This window comes from Mastigoproctus giganteus, chromosome 9 (assembly GCF_048544385.1).
Source record: "Mastigoproctus giganteus isolate SK-2022 chromosome 9, ASM4854438v1, whole genome shotgun sequence".
NCBI classification, from domain to species: domain Eukaryota; kingdom Metazoa; phylum Arthropoda; class Arachnida; order Uropygi; family Thelyphonidae; genus Mastigoproctus; species Mastigoproctus giganteus.
This window is the reverse complement of record NC_143583.1, coordinates 41,171,235-41,187,788: the sequence shown is the minus strand read 5'-3', so window position 1 is coordinate 41,187,788 and position 16,554 is coordinate 41,171,235. Positions and strand designations below refer to the sequence as shown.

The window sequence follows — 16,554 nt, the reverse complement described above, 5'->3', positions numbered from 1 at the left end:
TTGAAGCTGATTCAGCAGGACAAGGTTTCTCAAAAGGGAAAGTTGAAATCAATGTGCAAAATTGCAAACCGGCAGTTTATGGATAGGATTTCCAGTCAATGAAAGAAGGTCATTGATATACAAGAGGAAAAGAGTGGGGGAAAGAACTGAACCTTGGGGGACACCGGCATTAGTGGAGAAGTTAGAAGACAGAGAGCCATCTACCATCACCCTCAGTGAGCGATCAGAGAGAAAACTGGATAACCAATTACTAAAAACAGTTGGCAAACCATAAGATGGAAGCTTGTTTAGAAGACCTTTATGCCAAACACGATCAAAAGCCTTTGAGATGTCAAGAGCAACTACTTGTGTTTCACCGAACCTTTCCATTGAATTAGTCCATAAATGGGTAACATAAGCCAGAATATCTCCAGTGGATCGACACTGATGGAATCCATACTGGTGATCATTGATCAGACAGAAGGTTTCTAGATAGTTTAAGAGTTTGCGGGTAATTGATTTCTCCATTACTTTAGAAAGAGTAGAAGTAATTGCAATGGGACGATAATTGGATGGGAGGGATTTGTCACCCTTTTTAGGAACTGGCTGGATATGAGCAAATTTCCAAGCAGAAGGAAAAACACCTTTGGAATAAGAAAGTGAAAAAAGGTGGCAAAGAATAGGAGTAAGTTCAGGAGCACAGGTTCATGTGGAGAAATACCATCAGGACCTGGAGCTTTCTTAGCATCAAGATTCATCAAAATCCTTCTGATATCCTTTTGACGGAAGACCACAAGAGGCATTGAATGGAGCGTGTTGGGAATGGTGGGAGGTGTTTTACCAAGATCATTAATACATGAGCTGGAAGAAAAATGGGATGCTAGCAGGTCAGCTTTATCCTTGGCTGAAGTGGCAACAGAACCATTTGGTTTGGACAGAGGTGGGAGCAAAGATGGGCAAAAGTTGCGGCCAATAGCTTTGGCAAGAGACCAGAATGGTCAGCTACGATTAGGGCAAGAACCAAGTTTTCTACTCTTAGCCTGTTCAAACTCTAGTTTGGACTGATTAATAACTGCTTTACAATTGTTGCGAGCTTGGTGTAGGCAGAAAATGAAACTGCAGATTCGGAAACAAGCCAATTACGATATGCAACATTCTTCTCTTGGACAGCCTTAGCACATTTATTGGAAAACCAAGGTTTAGATAAAGGACAAGATTTTAAAGTGGAGTGTGGGATAAGGGATTCCATTGCTGCAAGAATAATTTCACTGACACGATCTGAGCAAATGTTGACATCAGAAGTTTTGAAACAGTAATCTGACCAAGGAAAAGAAGAAAAGAAGTCACGCAGGTCATCCCATTTTGCATTCTTGTAATGCCAAATAACACGTGGTTGGGAATAGCCATGAGATAAAGGTTCCATTGGAGAAGAGACAATCACCAAGTTGTGATCTAAAGTGCCTAAAGGACCTCTCACTTCGACCGTGTACTTAGAAGGGTTGTTTGTGAGAAAAAGATCAAGCGTATTGGCTGTATGATTAGGATTGTCCGGTATTCTTGTAGGTAAATGAACAATCTGTGCTAGGTCATTAGTAATTGCAAAAGCCTCAGCATCTCGACCTGCTGGGTCGGTGTGACTAGAAAACGGAAGCCAACTGGAGTTGAGAACATTAAAATCACGAAGGAAAATTACCTCACTGTTAGGAAAGTTGGACTGGAGAAAGTCAAGTTGCAAAGAGAGGAAGTCAAAGAGCTTCAAGTGATTAGTGGAGTTGGGAGAACGGTAGAGACAACAGATGAATTTGACACAATGAGGTAGAGAGATTTTAAGCCAGAGAAGATCAAAGAGAGGAGATTCCAAATTTCCAAGTCTCTGACAGGGAATATCAGAACGGACATATGCACAAGTACCACCTTTGAGGCGAAAGGAATCATACTGCGAATAATTTGGGCATCTGAGATGAGCAGTAGATGAATCAACCGATAACTGAGATTCTGTCAGAAAAAGTACATGGGGTTTGGCAGACTGCAAGTGGAAATGGACATCGTTGAGATTAGAATTGAGACCACGTATATATGTGAAATGAATTAGGAAGTCCTTGGGAGGTTTAGATCTTTTCGCAGATAAGCTTGCTCTATTAGTTTGACAATTCATGGTGTATTCAATAGTAAGAAAAAGTAGGTGGGACATGCTGTATGAAGTAATGAAATTTTTGGATATGGCGTACATGTGGTAAGAATATACCCAGATCCTTGACATAACGTGGCCTCGACAATGCTCCCCGCATACACACTACTCGGACTCCCTCCAGTCACTATCTGGCAGAGTAGAGGTAGCAAGATTATAGACTAGCTGATCCAGAAGCTTCCTAGAGAGTTACCAATAGGTTCAGTCCGGTGTACTAACTAGCGGCCAGCCTGTGAACACTGTTTTAGAGCTGTACCCACGAAATGTAAGGAATATTGGATCTCGCCACAACCTTCATCATAACCTCAAAAGTCATCAATCATACTGCATGATGGAAGAGATAGGGAAGGGTTGACCGGAACTTAGCTCTAGAGACTAAACATGGGTTCCACCACTTCAAGCCTCCAATAAGCAAAGTGGTGGTATTTCACCGGTTGATGAGAGTCATCTACCACCAATACTGCCTGGTAACATAGAGGGGCGGCGTTCCTCCATGTGGTGTGGGCGCCACACCTCGACCCCTGCTTACGTTGGTTCACACCTGGGTGGTCACCCACCATGTACTTGTGCTAGGAGGTTATACCCAGGATTACTAACAGTCCCACCATCGTGAAGGTGCAAGCAGAGGATTTGGCTGTCACAGACCGTCCGGACTCCGCCGAAATTGGGTCCCCTTGACTTGAGTGTCACCCGAATATCAGTTCCATCAGTGTTTTAGACTCCCAGGTAGCAAGTACAGCTTGTCTGGCATATCTGAGAGAAATGTCTGTGACAACCTGAAGGACCTGCTGCATAAGCTTGCTTTCTTGCATCATATGCCTCTACTAATGCTAACTACTGCTCATCTCAGTTGCTCAAATTATTCGCTGTATGATTCCTTTTGCCTCAAAGGTGGTTCTTGTGCATATGTCTGTTCTGATATTCCCTGTCAGAGACTTGGTAATCTGGAATCTCCTCTTTTCGATTTTCTCTGGCTTAAAATCTCTCTACCTCATTGTGTCAAATTCATCTATTGTCTCTACCATTCTGGCAACTCCACTAATCACTTGGAGCTCCTTGACTTCCTCTCTTTGAAACTTGACTTTCTCCAGTCCAACTTTCCTAACAGCAAGGTTATTTTCCTTGGTGATTTTAATGTTCACAACTCCAGCTGGCTTCCGTTTTCTAGCCACACTGACCCAGCTGGTCGAGATGCTGAGGTTTTTGTAATTACTAATGACCTTGCACAGATTTTTCATTTACCTACAAGAATATCGGACAATCCTAACCATACAGCCAACACTCTTGAACTTTTTCTCACAAACAACCCTTCTAAGTACATGGTCGAAGTGAGTGGTCCTTTAGGCACCTCAGATCACAACTTGGTGATTCTCTTCTCCAATGGAGCCTTTATCTCATGGCTATTCCCAACCTTGTATTGATTGGCATTACAAGGATGCAAAATGGGATGACCTGCGCGATTTCTTTTCTTCTTTTCCTTGGTCGGATTACTGTTTCAAAATTTTTGATGTCAACGTTTGTTCAGATCATGTCAGTGAAATTATTCTTATAGGAATGGAATCCTTCATTCCACACTCCACTTTAAAATCTCATCCTTTATCTAAATCTTGGTTTTCCAATAAATATGCTAAAGCTATTCAAGAGAAGAACATTGCGTATCATTGGCTTGTTTCCAATTCTTCAGTTTCATTTTCTGCCTACACCAAGCTCGCAACAATTGTAAAGCAGTTATTAATCAGTCCAAACTAGATTTTGAACAAGTTATGAGTAGAAAACTTGCTTTTTGCCCTAATGGTAGCCGAGCATTCTGGTCTCTTGCCAAAGCTATTAGCCGCAACTTTTGCCCATCTCTGCTCCGAACTCTGTCAAAACCAGATGGTTCTGTTGTCACTTCAGCCAAGGATAAAGCTGACCTGCTAGCATCTCATTTTTCTACCAACTCATATATTAATGATCGTGGTAAAACACCTCCCACCATTCCTAACACGCTCCATTCAATGCCTACTGTGGTCTTCTGTGAAAAGGATGTCAGAAGGATTTTGGCAAATGTTGATGCTAAGAAAGCTCCAGTTCCTGATGGTATTTCTCCACTTGTTCTCAAAACATGTGCTCTTGAACTTACTCATGTTCTTTGCTGCCTTTTTTCACTTTCTTATTCCAAAGGTGTTTTTTTCTTCTGCTTGGAAATTTACTCTTATCCAGCCAGACAAATATAGCTCATATCTAGCCAGTGAGAAATCCCTCGCATCCAATTATCGTCCCATTGCAATTACTTCTACTCTTTCTAAAGTAATGGAGAAAACAATTAACCGGCAACTCTTAAACTACCTAGAAACCTTCTGTCTGGTCAACGATTGCCAGTATGGATTCCATCAGTGTTGATCCACTGGTGATATTCTGGCTTATGTTACCCATTTATGGACAAATTCAATGAAAAAGTTCGGTGAAACACAAGCAGTTGCTCTTGACATCTCAAAGGCTTTCGATTGTGTGTGGCATAAAGGTCTTCTAAACAAGCTTCCATCTTATGGTGGTCTGCCAACTGTTTTTTGTAATTGGTTATCCAGTTTTCTCTCTGATCGCTCACTGAGAGTGATGGTAGATGGCTCTCTGTCTTCTTACTTCTCCACTAATGCTGGTGGCCCCCAAGGTTCAGTTCTTTCCTCCACTCTTTTCCTCTTGTATATTAATACAGTAATCTTCTTCCTTTGACTGGAAATTCTATCCATAGTTTTGCCGATGATAGCACATTGCATCACTTTCTGTGATCTTATGTGGTTCAGAAGGACGAAACATGGCCACAAATAGGGGCTCACCAGAAAATGTGATATGGATAATAGCATACAATTCAAATAAACAGTAATACACTTGGGGCTGTGCTTTTTCTTCTGAATGGTGCAATGCTGGAGCAACTCATTGTGATATGCTGCCAAAATGAGATTGATTCACAAAATGACAAACTTTTTTTTCTAAAGAAAAAATGAGGCTGTTCTATTGTACAATATTGTTCTATATCTCTCATGGCCAGAGGCATTTGCCCCAAATTTAATAGTATTCTAACAATATTTGGTGTGTTTGCAAGTGGGTGTGATTAGATTTGGTTTAAGGTGAAATGTGAAGATAACATGCTTTTATTCAGTAATGCTTTAGGTTTGATAATTGGTAATTAGAGTAATTTCAGTAAGAAACACAAAAATGTAGTCTGAAACATAAGGATAAGAAACATGATGTGGTTAGAAATAGATTTAAGAAAAATAGATATAAATAAAATAAATTAATAAGATTAAAACTGGTTTAAGGTGAAATACAAAGATATGTACAGTATTTATCAATGCTTAAGTTTGATACAAGTTATCTAGACTTTACAGACCACCAGTATAGAACATAGAAATGAACCTAAAGTTAGAAATGCATATCATCACATTTCAACTTACACAAATTTAATCAGTTTAAGTTGAAATGTGATTGGTTTAAGTTAATGCCTAAGGAACTACAGAAATAAATTCAAAGAATAAAGCAAAAGATCTTAGTTGCCAATATCCAATGAAAAGCATTTCTATACAGTGAAATTACTTCTTTATGAACAAGTTTATGGCAAATAAAAACATAAAATTACCTGCATCATTTGCACGCTGCACTACACCATCGACATCTCGAGAATATTTCTTATTTGTTAAATTTGCACCTATATCCACAATAAGATACTTTCCTTCTAAACTTTGTAATATTGCTTCTGTTTCCTCCACCCCTTCTTCTGACTTCAGTGCTTCATTAAAATCACTACTTTCTATTTCAGTTGTAAGAAGACTAACTGCTGCTTTTGTGACAAAAGTGCTAACAGTATCACTCACACTAGCTGCCATTTGGTAACTAAAATGGGAAGAGGGGTGTAAAAGAACAAAAAAAAGAGATAAATACTTAGAATCTTTAATTAAAAGTATTTTAAATGAATATATTTTTTGATATATTAAATAAGTGGTCTTAATGTGATGGATTATGATTGGTATTTAGGTAGCCTATATAATATTACTGATGCTGTTTTAATTTCAGATTGTTTACAAGTAAGATATTAATATGATTATGATATGAATTTTATGTACTATCTCAGCAGTTTTCAGCACAATGGGACATGCAATTTCTTAAAAAATTATCATGTTAGTTATATCAAAGGGTTTGCAAACACAGTTGCCATGGAGACTAAGAAATCCAGTTTGGTGATTGGTATTTTACAGGTAGGTCTAGCAGCTGAGAAGTTGAAGTGCCAGTACTTTGTTTTACAATCATTGTGGTCTGTATCTTTCAAAGGTGGCACAACTTTCAAAAAAAGTATAGTACAGTGAACTCAGTACAGATGTTAAACTATTGACAGCATTATTTTATGTAATGGCTCTTACTGGCTGAAGGAATGTGACAAGGAATAATAACTCAATCAATCACATACAGTTTTGTTAAGATAGCACAAAACTCAATTACCAGGAGAGCATTGTGTAATTAATTTCTAATTCAAAATCAATGAGCAAACTCAGTCATTTTTTAGTTGATCAGGTAAAAAAATAAATGGTTGAGAGTTGTTCATTCATACAAACATTATACTGTTTATATCTTATTGATTTTTATTCACACAAACAATCATTGTGAGTTGGGTGTTTGTAACTCAGGGAGTGACACGATAATTTAACATCAGCTGTGCTTTTTCAATTTGCATTACTTCAGTATGCTGGTACTAGTTATATATTTTATAATTAATTTAACAGAGAGAAAAGTTAATCATATAAAGAATTTAAAAGCTTTCAATTTTCAGAGAGTTTAATTATAAATGGACAGTCCAATATAAAAACATGAAGTTGACTAATGTCAGCTGCCTTGGGAAGTTGGCATTATATGAATTTAATGCTAACAAATAAGGCAAACACCAGTATTTTCATCTCATCAGGTAACTTGAGTTTACGGTGTAATGCTGTTCTAGAAGTTTTGTTTTTGCATGCCATCTCCCCTCCCCAACTTTTTTCTGGGGGATACATCATACTAAAAAAATTATTTTTTGGCAGTGGCAATTAGATACTGAACAAATTTGTTGAGGCCTGGTTATATCCAATTAACATTAACACATTAATGTAGAAATAATTTATTTTAACCTAAAATGGAAAACACTGCTCTGCATGATACCAAATAATTTAAAGAAATAATGGATAAAAGGTAACTACTCATGGAGCATACACTTTCATTTTAAATTTCTGAAAGGCTAACAAAGGGAAAAATTAACAATTGGTGACTGCTCTAGGAGCTTACAAATTTAAGTAAGAATTCTAAACAATTATTTAACTAGTTACTCTAATATAACTTAGAAAAAGAAATGGTTGAATGTGTCAGGGAGGGGGAGGTGATGTCCAGAAATCCTCAGAGGTGAAAAGACAAATTCTGCAACCCCTCCACATGGGGCAGACTTGGAAGTATGGTAGTTTTGTCACTAATCCTCACCAATCTCTAGATCCTCCCCTTTCCCACCCTTGGAAGTCAATGCCATCCCTACTTCCAGCTATCCTGTTACCTGGTCGCATGATGGTGTTATGTGGTGACATGTTGTTCAAATGTAGAGTTACAGTTTAAGTTTCAAATCAGCTATGGATGTTTCCAAACATGCTGACCTGAGAGCTAGGAAGGAGTGGGGTATGCTAGGAGTAAGGAAATTGTGATTCTTCTGTTGTTCAAATTGATGTTAATTCCTGGGCTGTTATAGATACTCTTAAATTTCTTTTTGTAGTTGCTATTCTGCATGTATATCTAAAATCATGAGGTAGCATAAGCTGAAAAGTATAATTTTCACAAATTCTGAGAAAGTAATGTTGCTCCCCCTAAGACAAGACAAGCTCTATCAGCACTGGCATTAAGAGTGGAATACATAAGTTTTTATTATTTTTTAAGCTCTCTTTTGCAAAAATTTCATTTTGCAAAAGAGAGCTTCCTTGCACCATATGGCAAATAATAACTATATACATAATTTATATTTATATAAAATCAATTTATTATTATTTAGGAAAGAATGGAAATATCTTACATGTGTATTGGCCAAAAATTATTTAATTCAGAGCGTCTTTTCCCTTTAAAGATCCTAAAACTTTTTATGTAGAGATTCTATAGTTATGTCTCATTTATGGTGTGCACGCACACACACACACACATTCACCCAAAGCTGAACAGAATTTTTTCCATTTGTTTATACCTAAGAGAAAAAGAAAATAAAAGTTTTTTCCTTATTCTATTTTTCTATATAAATGAAATCAAATCACCATTTAATTTCATCTAGAAAAAAGATGGAATGTTAAAAATAAAGATGAAAAGGCATTCCCTAATGGTATTGACACTAATATGAATTGGCTGTTAGGAAGCCATTTGATAAAATAAATTACTCAGGTCAATTTAGATATTTTACAAGAATTTAAAATAAATAAAACAATGGAAAGAAGGATATTTCATTTGCCAATCATGGTGAATTAATGTGAAATATGAACAGTGCCAACAAAACCATGTGAAATGCCTTTTAATTAGTGTTATTCATATAATATCAGATGAATTTTATTGTGTAGAACAGAATTTGGACAAATTTTAAAAATTAATTTTTTTTCAAAATTTAAATAATTTAGATAAATTATTATTCTTGTCAGGACAAAATCCTTTATTCCACACTCCACCTTAAAAACTCATCCTTTATTTAATTTATTACCTTGATTTCTAATAAACGTGCCAAGGCTCTTCAAGAGAAGAATGTTGCATATCATAATGGCTTGTTTCCAAATCTCCAGGTTCATTTTCTGCCTACACCAAAGCTCACAAAAATTGTAAAGTAGTTATTAAGCAGTCCAAACTAGATTTTGAATAAGCTAAGAGTATAAAACTTGCTTCTTATCCAACTAGCAGCCAAGCATTCCAGTCTCTTGCAAAAGCTATTTGCTGCAACTACTGCCCCTCTCTATTTCCACCTCTATTAAACCATAAAGGTTCTAATGCCATCTCAGGTAAAGATAAAGTTGACCTGCTAGAATCCTACTTTTCTTAACTCTTGTATCGATGATCTAGGTATATAATCTCCTATCATTTCTAGTTCATTCAATGCCTCATGTGATTTTCAGCCAAAAAGATAATTTTGAACAGGCTTGATGCCAAGAAAGAGCCAGGGCCTGATTGCATTTCTCGAATTGTTTTCAAAAACTATGCTAAGCTTACTCATGTTCTGTGTTGCCCTTTTACACTCTTATTCCAGTGGTTTTCCTTCTGCTTGGAAATTTGCTCATATCTAGCCAGTTTCTAAAAAGGGTGACAAATCTCTTCCATCCAATTATTGGCCCATTGCACTTACTTCTACTCTTTCTAAAATAATAGAGAAATCCATTAACTACCAACTTCTAAACTATCTAGAAACTTTCCATCTGATCGGTGATTGGCAGTATCGATTCTATCACTTTCAATATACTGGCATATGTTACCCATCTATAGATAAATTCAATGAAAACGTTTGGTGTTTGAAATGTCAAGCAATTACTCTTGACATTTCAAAGACTTTTAATTCACATTTGGCACAAAGGTCTTCTAAATAAGCTTCCATCATATGGTTTACCTACTATTTCTTGTAACTGGGTATCTGGTTTCTCTCTGACCATTCTCTGCACGTAATAGTAGATAGCTCTCTGTCTGTTAACTTCTCCACTAATGCTAATGTTCATCTCTTTCTTCCACTCTTTTCCTCTTGTATTTTAATGTCCCACTTCCATTGACTTGAAATCCTAACCACAGTTTTGCTGATGACAGCACATTGCATTCCACGATCCATTTTGAGAAACACTGACAAATAAATGGATATAATTCCTTAAATGCTGATCTCTAGGTAAGTCGTCACTGAAGCAAAGATAACTTTGTTAATTGCAATACTTCTAAAATTCAGTCCTGTCTGATATCTTGTAGAAGGATTCTTCGGCTCCTATGTTATCTTTGACAACACCCAGATTTCTAGACAAGATAACATATATCTATTTGGTTTACCCTGACTTCTAATCTCTCTTGGAATAAGTATGTCACAAATATTTCTTCTCTGCATCTAAAAAACTGAGTTTTCCATTTTGCTCTCAGAATTACTTTTCTTCTAAACAGCTGCTCATGCTGTACAAATTTTAAATCTGCCCTACTATTCAATATTCTTCCGACATCTGGAGGGGTGTCCACAAAACCTCAGGCTTTTAGACGTGATTCAAAAGAGAGCAGGGTTAATTAAGACCCATCTCTAACAATGCCTCTCTCTCTCTCTCTCTCTCTCTCTCTCTCTCTCTCTCTCTCTCAGGTGCCTCCGTAACCAGGCAGGCAGGAGCAGAAGTGCATAGCACACGCTTCATGATTAGACTGGGGTTCGAGCCCATGCCCACCAAATACAGAGGACGCAGAAAGGTCAGGGAATGACCACCGCATATCCCTGGAGCAATATGGCCTTAGTTGCTAATGCTCCAAATAACAAACAAACTCTCTCTCTCTCTCTCTCTCATACACTTTCTGCTGCTTTTCTATAGATTTCATTCTGTTTCTGCTGCTTTTCTATAGATTTCATTCTGTTTCTGCTGCTTTTCTATAGATACTTAGATGGCCACTGTTCTTCTGAATTGGCTTCTATAATTCCCCTTCTCTCCCTAACCAGTCAGAACATATGCTGCAACCAGTCAGTATTCTTTAACTGTCCAACTTGGGATGCTTGTGCTGGAATTTCTATTCACGGCAGATCCTGGCACTGCTGGTTTTCCAACAGTATGTGAACAGATGTAGCTCTTTCCAATGAAGTTTGGACTTTGTCTGTATTAATTACATATATATTTATTTTTTATGTAATTTAATTATTTTCAGTTTGTTCATATCAATCTTTTTTGGTCATGGTAGGTTTTTTCCTTCCCTGTACTTGGGCAAACAGGAGAGGGAATAAATAAGGGTACTACTAAATTATGTGTAACTGACAGCAGGGTTGCCATTGGTTGGCTGGGACTGCTTTAACTAATAAAAAAAAAAAAAAAAAAGTCCAACTTGGGGTGCTCTTACCAAGAAAGGCTCAAGTTCTGCAAATTCCAGCATATAGAGACTAGTCACCTGAGAAGTGATCTGATTAAGGCTTTGAATGGCTTTAGCAAGCTCAATGCCGATGAGATTCTTCCTCTTTTTTTTTTTTTTTTTTTTATGTGAACCCCAAACACGAGAGGTATTAGAACCTATAGTACCGTGCTTGGGTTGGAGGATGAGAAGATGAAAGAAGATATTTGTTGACATTGGACTTGAACTTCTGTAGATTGTAATATTCAGGAAATATGTATGAAGGAAGGTTGTTCCAGAAAACGGCAGTTGAATGAATAAATGAGGAAGATGAAAAGTTGGTTCTGTGGGTTTGAAGTTGGACAGTAAATGGATGTTGGCTGGTGGCGGCACGTGTTCGGACTGTTTTGAAAGAGAGAGCGGGAATTATAGAAGCCAATTCAGAAGAACAGTGCCCATGGAAGTATCTGTAGAAGAGGCATGCAGCAGAAACAAGTAGAAAGCGAGTGGAAAGACTCTGTTAGAGATGAATCATTAATTAACCTAACTGCCCTCTTCTGAATGGAATCTAGAAGCCTGAGAGAGGTTTTGGGGGCACCACCCCAGATGTGGGAACAATAGACCTCTTGCTCAGATTATACACTTGAAAGAACATAAATTCAAATTGAGGAAAGACAGTTACAGAATAGATGTGCAGAAATTTGCTTTTAGCCAGCGAGTGGTTGATTGCCGTAACAAACTTCCATCTGTCATGGAAGTTGATAGCTTAAATAGACTCAAGAAGAACTGCAGAATAACTTTTGAAGTGAATGAACAGATGAAATGGGATTTTTTTTGTCTGATGCTGCATAAGCTTGCTTTCTTGCATCATATGCCACTACTAATGCTAACTTCAAATTCACAGAACCAACTTTTCTTCTTCCTCATTTATTTCTTCAACTGTTGTTTTCTGGAACAATCTCCTTTCAAACATATTCCTAAAAATTACAAGCTACAGAATTTTAAGTCTAACATGAAAAAGTATCTCCTTTTATCTTCTCAACCTTAACCCATGCACGGAACTAAGTACTATAAGTTCTATTACCTTTCGTGTTTCAGATTTCATCAAAAAAATTTAAAAAAAAAGAAATATATATATATATATATATAGGAACTCCCTGATTTACGTAAGGGTTGCGTTCCGCGGAACCCTACGTAAGTCGGAATTTCTCCCATGCTCATGCAGCACTTGCTACTGTGCTCGCTGAATTGATTGAATCAAAAAAGAAACGTTCGACGAACATGTAAATAAAATTACAGCAGACTCTCGATTTACCGGGATCAGATTAACCGGGACACTTCAAGATACCGAATTAAGGAAGAAAAAAAAAACAGCAACGAAATCATAAAATTAAAGTAATAAATAGAATAGGTATAAACACGTTTTGCAAGTTGTAAGTAAATAACAGACAAGAAGCGGCATTATAAGTCATCATTGGGAGATTAGTGTACCTATTATCTTGCAACACCCGCTGTCATCACACCCATCGCTCAAAAAAAGAGAGAGGCCAAATGTTTAGTTTGTTTCAATGCGTCGCGTCAATTGTTGTGTTCTGTCACACCGCAAAAAGTCAAATTTTGTTTTGTTATGTATGTCAGGGATGTCGGAATTTTTTTTTTTTATAGTAACTATTTTTTTTGTTTAGAAATCATGAAAATGATGGCAAACGCAAGAGTTGTGCTTTCAATTAAACAAAAAGTTGAAATTATTCAAAAGGTTCATCTGTTAAATATCTAAAGAACCACTATAATGTTGATGATCAAACCATACACAACACTGTAAAAGATAAAGGGACGCTATTATATTTAAAATTGACATCATAAAAAATAAACTGAAGCATCGTATTGGATATGCGAGTAGTATTGAAATTATTCAAAAGTTTGGAAACAGTGCATTTATTAAATATCTAAAGAACCACTATAATGTTGATGACCAAACCATACCCAACACTGTAAAAAATAAAGGGAAGCTATTAGATCTAAAATCAACATTGTAAAAAATAAATGGCAGCATTGTATTCGATACGCGAGTAGTGCATGGTAAGTTTTTCTCATTTTTTATCTATTGCCATAATTTTTACGTAGGATGCTGAACATTTTTCGATACAGTAAGTCCCCGGCTTACGTAGCTTCGGACTTATGTCACATTATTTATATTCTTTTTTTTTTTTTTTTTTTAATATAACTGAAGAGATCAGTGAAGGAGACACACACATTTCATCATAATAATGCAAAAACCCACAGAATTCCAGCTATCGGTATTATTGCAAATGCAATAAGATCGAGTTTACTACCCATTTATAATTAGATGCATTAACAGAAAAGGCCAATAACCTGGAAAATGCAAATTGTTTTTACTGTTTTATGGCAGTTGACCTCCAGAAATGTGCTTTAGTAAAATGTGAGCTCGCATGGCGTGATAACAGTGAGTTTTTGCCTTAACCCTGTGAAGTTCTTCACAGAAAATTTCATTTTGATCATTATCACGGTGCCGACTAAGACAATAAGTGACAGCGGTACTAGTAAATCTATCAAGAAAAGGAAAGCGATCGAGTTGGATCAGAAAATTAAAATAATAAGGATGTATGAAAATGGCCAAACATTAACAAGTATCATGCAGAATTCAGATTTGTCATTGGCAACGGTGAACACAATAAAGGAGAAAGACAGAATACGAGAAGCAGTCAGCACCAATGAAGGTCAACTATAATAATAATTAATGCTAAGAAATACATATCGGTTTTTTAAAGTTTTTAATTGAAAAAATATAACTATTTTTCTTCATTCTTCTGCGGATATTATGTGGTTTTTGTAATTCAAGCATATCAGGGATATAGTAGCAATATTTTATTAATTATTCCCGAGTTACGTGAAACTCGACTTACGTAAGAAGCCTGGAACGTTTCTCTTATGTATGTCGGGGACTTACTGTACAGTCAGTCCTCGTATAACACGTGTTTACATTACACGAATTCGATCATACACGATTTATAAATAGGGGAACGATATCTTATATAACACGAACCAAATTCACTTATGCACAATTCGCCGTTGTGTTTACAAGAAATGGCAGTCGAACGCAGAATCACCCCAACCGAACGCAACACGATAGGAATGAAGAGAAGATTCTGAAAATGTATTTATGTTTCTTATATCAGTGAAGGGCAAACACATTTCACCATAATAACGTAAAAACCAACACAATTCCAGCTATCAGTATAATTGCAAATGCAATTAGATCAAGTTTACTACCAGTTTATAACAGATTCCACTAGCAGAAACGCAATTGGAAATTGTTTTCATTGTTTTATGGTAGTAACCCCTAGAAATGTGCTTTAGTAAAATGTGAGGTGTTAATAGTATATCTCTGCCTTTAGCGTTGTTTCTTCAGTTGCTACACATGCACAGTTTTGTTTATGTATATCAAGCGTGCCTCCTCGTTTTGTAATTGTGCTTTATTCCCTAAAAATGAGTAAAATACTTAAAAGGTGTGAAAAGAAAGCGTCCTGGTGAAGACACTGCAGATTCAGAGAGATAAAGAAAAGCAATATCGATAAACAGGAGGACTGGGTCAAAAATTCTTACCCGGGAAAATTTATAGTGGCCTCATACTATGGTTTATAGCCAAAATCACACCAGCCTCCGGGCCACCGGAGTTTCCCCGGTAAGGCTTATGGCCAGTCCGCCTCTGTCGATAGAGAAAAAATATGAAATTGGTACACGCTTTGAGCGAAATGAAAGACCATGTGATATTGCACATGCTACATGCCTAAATGAGGCAACGCCGAGAATTAGAAAGAACGCAGAGAAAATAAAAACAACTTTCATAGCAGGAACAACTCAAAGTATAATTAAAATCCATTAGATTAAGACAAAGAATTGGAAGAGATGGAACAGCTGTCATTTGTTTGGATAGAAAATCAAACAATAAACAAGTTTGCTTACGATAGAAGCAAAAGCATTAGCAATATTTTATTACGTAATAATACTTAAGTATTTTATTACGATTATTTATTGTGTTTGGTAATGTTTTGGTTACAAATGTGTGTTCAATCTTGGGTGGTCGGCACCTAACCCTAATTTTTCCCATAGGGCTTGTTGCTTATATTGCACGATTTTGCATTGCACGAGGGTTTCTAGGAACACAACTATCGTGCTATACGAGGACTGACTGTATTTTCGAATATTTTTTTTACCATTTATCACTGAAAACTGAGAGTCTACTGTATTTATTAAATTTTTTATCTCGTGCACAGGAAAAATTACAAAAGTGTGCAATTTAAAAAAAATTTCAAAATTATAAAATTACAAAAAAAGAGAGGAGACAGGCATAACATCAGTAAGTTTTACCTCTCGAGCATTGTTGCCACAATCAACAGCTTCAGCTGATAAGAACGCCGCTGCGGAGGTTGAGGGCTGTGGAGATTTAGAAGGGATCGGCCTCTCAAACTTATATAAGAACATATTAACGGATGACTGGATGGCGACTTTTTCTTTTCATCATAGATTTCTTTGTAGCAAGCATATCATTCACCCCCCCCCCCCGTTAACTATTAAGAATCGTTTGCTGTCAGGATCCATCTTCTCAAACCTTGCCATTTGTTGCATTGAACAGCCATCTTCATCAATAATTTTTTCCCAATCATAAAATTTTTCTGCAGTTGCAGAATCGGCACTGGCGACTTCACCGTATACTTTAACGTTGTGGAAACCAGCGTGATGCTTAAACCTATTAAACCACCAGTTGCTTGCCACGAACTTCGGTTGGGGTTTGCCGTATTAATCCTTAATACCTTTATAAATACTTTGTTGCTTTTCCTTGAATGGTCAAACTCAGGGGACACTAGCTTCTGAATCTGATTTTCCATCCGTATTATTAACAGCTGTTCCATCTTCGATATAGCACCTCAACACTGTTTTGTGATCACTTTTGATCTTTAGTGATCTTGAGTACAGAGAAGGGAGCTGCTGGTAGTCATTGCGCTACAAGTAAACACATGGGTTGTGTTAGGGTAGCTAAGAATAGAAACAGGTGCATGTATACCTGCGTGTACACCAATGCTAGGAGTTTGGTAAATAAATTTGATGAATTTGAGGTATTGCTCAAAACATCAAAGGCAGATATTGTTGGGATATCAGAGACGTGGTGTCACACAGATATAAGTAATGCGGAACTGGAATTTGGGGAATACAATGTATATAGAAAGGATAGACAGGACAGGAGGGGAGGAGGGGTTATGCTATTAATTAAGAAACACATAAAGTCAAAGGAAGTGAAGCCAGTTGACATC

The 16,554-nt window shown here is 36.8% G+C and overlaps 1 protein-coding gene across 2 annotated transcripts in view; it reads right to left on the bottom strand.

Annotated features, from left to right (window-relative positions):
• Positions 1-16,554, bottom strand: part of LOC150080166 (uncharacterized) — a 120,700-nt gene that overhangs the window by 89,296 nt on the left and 14,850 nt on the right. The window contains exons 2-3 of one of the 2 annotated variants that reach the window (XM_090380993.1): positions 8,223-8,387; positions 5,784-6,037 (exon numbers count right to left, since the gene is read on the bottom strand). In XM_090380993.1, the coding sequence (XP_090237119.1) occupies positions 5,784-6,030 (247 nt within the window). In that variant the 5' untranslated portion in view covers positions 6,031-6,037; positions 8,223-8,387. The remainder of the gene's footprint in view (positions 1-5,783; positions 6,038-8,222; positions 8,388-16,554) is intronic. The other variant, XM_090380994.1, reaches the window with a different exon arrangement.